At 55.4% G+C, this 6,000-nt stretch overlaps 1 protein-coding gene across 12 annotated transcripts in view; it reads right to left on the minus strand.

Moving 5' to 3' along the window:
- Positions 1–2,842, minus strand: part of PAX8 (paired box 8) — a 61,699-nt gene extending 58,857 nt beyond the window's left edge. For all 12 annotated transcript variants that reach the window (XR_003524656.2, XM_027622193.1, XM_027622195.1 and 9 more), the window contains exons 1-2: positions 2,749–2,842; positions 2,295–2,402 (exon numbers count right to left, since the gene is read on the minus strand). Coding sequence is in view for 11 of the 12 variants with exons in the window: in XM_027622193.1 (XP_027477994.1) it covers positions 2,295–2,319 (25 nt within the window). In the remaining variant the exon portion in view is untranslated. The remainder of the gene's footprint in view (positions 1–2,294; positions 2,403–2,748) is intronic.
- Between the last annotated feature and the right edge of the window lie 3,158 nt (positions 2,843–6,000).

Below are 6,000 nucleotides of genomic sequence, written 5' to 3' on the forward strand. Positions count from 1 at the left end.
GAAGCTGCTAAAACCCGAGAGAAATGGGCTTATAAAAATCGGAGTCAGCTTATGAATTTATCTTTACATATAGGCATCGGTGTTAAGTAAACTGATTAGAAAGAAGGAGGTCTCTGGCTCAGGTTTTCGTAAGGGAATCTAGAAAAGACATGGGATAGCCTTGAAATGTTTGAGCTGTGTTTTAGGCAGTTTTCTTCTGTTTTATTAGCATTAAATTAAACGAAAGGAGAAAGGTTCATTTTCCCTCCTTGCAGCTTTATTTCTTTATTTGTTTGGGGGAAGGTTTAGAAGCAGCCCCTCTGCCTTCCTTAAACGGAAAAATAACCTCTGTCCTGGACCTGCCAGGGAGTGGACGGCTCTCTCCCCAAACCCAAGGGCAATTTACATCTGAGCCAGTGGGGAATTGGCCTCTCATCTTCTGGGCCTGGTGCTGATTAAAAATAAAGTACAAATAAATTGTGTCTTTTTTTTCTTTCCTTCTTTTATCCCCATTTATTCTAATGAGTGCTTCTAGAATGAAAATTAGCGAAAACAAAATCAAGCCAACCCAAGGGGCTGTGACCTCGTCTTATTTCTAGCAACAACAGAGGGAAAGGGGTCTGGTGCAGCACGGTAAATTCGAGGTCCCAGGGCACCCACTCCTACCATCGCCTGAAAGGTCAGGGGAAGGTCGGGCTGCGGGCGGGCGGGGCGGGGTGGGGGGGAGATGGAATCGGAACCGAGCGGAATTGGCCGGGACCAGACTGGCGTAATATGGGGCACTAAGCGCTGAGCGCTCGGCCTCAGAGACCGTCCCGATCCCGAGGCAGGGGAGACGTCCGGTATTGTACCCTGGTTTGGCTAATGACTGCGGGGCTAAAACCTGGTCCTGGCCTCAGAAAGTGGTGAAGGAGCGCGCGCGGCGCCGGAGCGCGGCCGGGTAAGGGGAGCCAGGCAGGTCGGCTCGGTTCCCTGGCTCGTCGACCCCGCCGCTCCCGGGAAGGGCCGCGAGGTCTCTACTCCGCGCCCCGAAAGCTGCCCGTGCTCCCGCAGAGGCGGCCGGGACGGGACGACTCCGGCCGCGCTCTCCTAGGGGGACAGGATGGGGAGGCAGCGTACTGCTGACTCCGTCTCCCACCCTAGAGGAAGCCAGAATGAGCAACCTTCCAGCGCCTCGCGGGGTTCCCCGCACCCCTCGTTGTGGGGCCTCGGCCCCCGGACCCGGGGCTGCGCGGCGAAGCTCGGACTCGTGGCGCTCTCGGCTAAATAGAGATCTCAGCCGCGCGCCGCGCCCGATCCGACCCTGCTTATTATAACAAATGTCCCGTTTGCCGTGCGGGACTTCATATTCGCCGAGAATTCATCTGAAATATTGATTTCCTCTCACTTCGCCGGCCCAAATCGATAGCGTTGCGCCCTGGCCTCATAAATCGCCTTCCCCGCAGCCCGCCCGGCTCCATCCATCACCGCGGGCCGGGCCGCGCCTCTGCCCGCTGTCCACACTTGCTGCGCGCCGGGGCGGCCGTGACCACCGCGCCTACCGTGCCCACGGCGCCCGCCGGCCCCGACCCTGGGGCTCCGTGTCCGTTAACACCTTCCCCCTTTACCCCCCCCCCCCCCCCCGCACACACACACAACCCCGGCCTGGGCCAGGAGGCGGGGAAGAGCAGGCGCCGCGGTCAGGGACCCCCGAGTGCTTTGGAAGGCCCTGGGCCGGGTCGCCGCTGGGGAGGGAGGTTCGGCCCCGCGGGCCGCCCAGTGCTCGCAGGCCGGACGCCCCGCGCTCGGCTCTCCGCCTGGCCCAGGCTCGGCAAGGAGGAGTCCGAGAGCAGCCGAGTGTACTCAGAGGCCCCCCAGGCCCGGACCACAGGCTTCTTTCCCGCCGGCTTGAGGGGTGTGCGGGGCTCACGGTCCCGCCGGGGCAGCCAGGGGCAAGAGCTGCGCGCACCCGGGCACAAGGGGCGGCCCAGGGCCTGAGAGGCACAGGATGTCCTCCCTTATGGGACATGCAAGACGGGGGTGGGGCGCGAGGGACACCCCTCTGACCCGCACGGAGAGCTCCTCACCGCTCCGTGTGGTCCGCAGAAACCAAGGCCTGGGGAGGGAGGCTCGCCGGGCCGAGGGGGACCTCGGGGGCCTGAGAACGGCGAGACGGCCTCAGCGGAGAGCTAGGCCAGCGGCGCCCCCAGCTGCGTCCCCGCGCAGGTGGGTCCCACGAGCCCGAGCGTCAGCTCCCCAGCCCCACCGGCCCGAGCGCACGCACGGACGCACGGCGACGCGGGGGCTCCGGGGTCTCGGCAACGCCGCGTCCTTACCGGATCTGATGGAGTTGTGAGGCATCGCCGGGGAGTCGCTCGCAGCCCGCCGAGGGCTCAGGGCTTCCTCACGCAGGTCCCCGCCGCGCCCGCCGCCACGCCGCTGCCCTGCACAGACCCAGGGGAAAGGGCATGAGATTCGATGTCCCCTGTCTTATGCCTTCTCCCCGGGCCCTATCCCTTAGGCCCTCATCACGTGGCAGGGGTCGGAGGATTTTTAGGCGAAGGGTGGCCCACTTCGGCCTGGCTAACACACGTTTGCCCGGAGGATCCGGGATTAGGGGTCCTCTGGAGGAAGCTCCGAACTCCAGCCCAGGGCCCTCTTCCCCTGTTGCCCCAGCCTTATCCAGTTTAACTTAGGAAGGGAAAGGCTGCCTGGCTCCCTGGGCCCCTCTCCCTTCTCGAATCACCGCTGTTCCCCAGTCAGCTTTCAGCCAACCCCTGGGCAGCATACCTGGCCAGCCGGCCGCAGGCCCTCACTGCCTGGGTCAGCCCGCGAGGGTGCCCTGGGCCCTGCTGTCTCTCCTCGTTCTGAAGTTTGTTCCCATCCACCCGGCATCGCCGACCGGTTTTATCCCGCCAGGGCCCTGAGAGATGGGTCTGGAGAGACTCGCAGGCCGCGGATTGGCTGGCTGGGTGCAGGGGGGTGCGGGAAGGGGAGGATTTTGCAAGGGGGACATGGCTGAGTGGACTCAAGAGTTAGAAACATTCGCTGGAGCTTCTGTTTCCAGCGGAGAGAGGAGAGGGAGGCCGCTGAGCCCTACCTCAGCAGGCCTGGAAATATTGGAGGAGTGGGAGATGGAGGCCTCAGAGCCTGAGGATGAGGGTCTCCAGTTCCTCCTGGGGTCACTGACCACCAGAAGTGAGACACCCTGCATCCCTTCTCTCACCCCCTGCTCCCCTCTGGGGAAGCAGCTTTTTCTTTTATAGGAGGGAACTTTTGTTTTTAAGCCTGTTTCTTAAGGTAGAAGAAGCCTGCAAATAGGGCTGGAGACAGGAAGGCCCCGCCTTCTCACCACAGGTGTGGACTTTTTCCAAGGCAGAACCCTGAATAGCCCCAGAACCCAGAACTCATAGTCTCCATCTCACCCAGACAGGAGCCACACCCTCGCACCATTAGATTAATGAAAATGGTCCCATAACCTTTTGGACAGGGCTTCTCCTCCTTCCAAACACGCACAGCCACCAGCCAGTCCTTTGAGGATTTTGAACTTGGGAGAACAGCTCAGAGGGCGGGCAGTGAGGGTCTAGATCTCACTTCAGCAGGGAAGGGTGTCAGATGGGGACAGGACTGAGCTGACCTCTGGCCTAGTCTGGGGGAATCGGCAGCCTTGGGAGCTGGGGGTCCTGGGTGGGGAGAAGAAGGGGTGTCTTGGGTAGGAACGAGCTGCCTCCTCTTTGGTCACAGGTTTTTCTCTTCAGCCGGGAGGCTGGGCGCAGGGAAGATTGTGTGTGCCAACAAACGTGTTGGAACATCTTACAGGCTGGGGTGGGGGTGGGGGGCAGGGACTGGATGGTCCCCAGTCTCAGACCAGATGGCCAGACTCAGGAGCACAACTCTCCGCTCGCACTGTACTGTCCTCTAAGTACCGCGCGCTAACCGATTGCGCCACTGGAGCTCCTCAGGAGCACAACTCCCTGGCCTGGAGGGACTGCTGCAGGATACAGAGGCCAGAGATGGCCGAGTGAGAGGGGGGCTGAAGGGGTAGAGGGAACAGGTTATTCAGGGGGATGTGCGTGTGTATGTACACGTGTGTGCACCCGTGTGTGTAAAAACACACAATTTTTCTTAACAAAAAAAAAAGTTTTATCTTTCAGGTTAATCCGCTTCTTCCTCCCACACAGACTTTCTTGATTTAGTAGAAATTAATCATTTTGTGAAAAGAAAGAGAAGAGAATATGCATATCCCTGAGTGGATCCTCCACGTTTGTAACAATGGCTCTAAACAAAAACAGTCGGGGCTTTACTGTGTTAAAAGTTTCTCCAAAATTGTTATTTAAAATTGCTCTGTAGTTTCCAAATGTCCAGATACTGTACTTCTCTGGAAAGACCCCCTGGAGAGAGAAGATCAAGGGTGCTGGGTTGGAAGTGGACCTCAGTGCAGGTCCCACGGACACCACCATGGGCCAGTTGGCCACTCCGGTGCCCGCCCAGCCTCTGTAGAGGAGCTGTGGGGCCGTAGAGGTGAAGGCAGACTGTCCACTCAGGCTCCCTCCCACCGAGGAGGCAGTGCCCAGGTGAGTCCGACAAGCTCCGACCCAAATAGTTCTGCAAACCTCAGAGGGTCTTCCCAAGCCAGGGGGCTGATAGGTACCAATCACCATGGAAACTCATGCATCTATTCTTGCCAGTGCTTTTCTCCCCCCAACCCCTTAACAAAACAAATCCACCCCTCCCCTTTTCTGGCAAACATCCTCAAAGGACAAAAACATCAACTTATCAAAACATTCTTGTCTCATTTGTGAGCTCATTTAAAAAAGTAATTTAAATATGAAAACGAAAAGTGCAAAAAGCCCATTCACACATCATGAGAGCACCCCTTTCCCAGACTACAGGTGACAGCAAGTGGCCAGGAGGAGACCCACCAGAGAAGTTCTAGAGCTAGCAAGCAGTGAGAATACAGTAAGCCCTGTAATACAGTAAGCTGAGGAGATAAACCCGGGCCTCGCGGTGCTTTCTAATTACAATCAGAAATCAGGCCTGGGTTCCTTTACTGCTTCTTACTTCCCTGCCACCAAGGTCAAGAAAATGGTTATTTTTAAAATTTTATTTTTAAAGATTTGTATTTATTTGACACACAGAGAGAGAGAGAAAGAGAGCACAAGCAGGGGGAGTGGCAGGCAGAGGGGGAGGGAGAAGCAGGCTCCCCACTGAGCAAGGAGCCTGACTTGGGGCTGGGTCCCAGGACCTGGGCATCATGACCTGAGCCAAAGGCACATGCCCCCAACTGAGCCACACAGATGCCCCAAGAAAATAATTATTAATCAGCACCCCAACTCAAACTCTTTGACATCACTCTCCTCCTTTGCAAAATGAGAGTTTGAAATATTTATTTAAATATTTAAGTTAAATATGTTAAAATATATTACGTCTACTTAAATAAAAGAATATATATTTGGAAAATTCATATCCATGATTTTAGTTACACATAAAAATCTTAAGCCTTCCTCTGATGTTACTTAATATTTCAAAATAAATTTAGCATCACAAATGAGAGACTCTTGGATCAATGGTACATTTAGAACACACTTTTAAAAACCAACACCTCCTTCTCCAGCTTTTCTTAGATTTGGTGCCTATACGGTTTTCGTGCTGAGATTATCAACTGGCAACCTGTGGTTTAAACCCAGTTACAACTTTTTTGAACTCACTGTTTTTCCAAGAAAATGTAATTAATTGCCAATATGAAATTAGAGAAGAAGGAGTAACTCTGGCTTGCCTTTAAAAATTGGACAGATCTGGCCACAGATCTGAGTGTTTCTTTGTGGAAATAAATGTTCTTTCAGCTTTAACATTCAAAGAGTTTGAAATACATGCCAGGTATAGCTGCCTAACTCCCGTGAGTATTCTGTGATTTTTTTTTTTTAAGTTGACCTGCTGAGCTTTCAAAAGATGATCTTTCTTTCCAGGACTCGGCCGACATCGGCAGAACGAGCGGTTGGGGTTTGCCAGGGATGAGACAGGGCATTCCCTAGATGTGGGATT

This window comes from Zalophus californianus, chromosome 8, assembly GCF_009762305.2.
Source record: "Zalophus californianus isolate mZalCal1 chromosome 8, mZalCal1.pri.v2, whole genome shotgun sequence".
In the NCBI taxonomy this organism is placed as follows: domain Eukaryota; kingdom Metazoa; phylum Chordata; class Mammalia; order Carnivora; family Otariidae; genus Zalophus; species Zalophus californianus.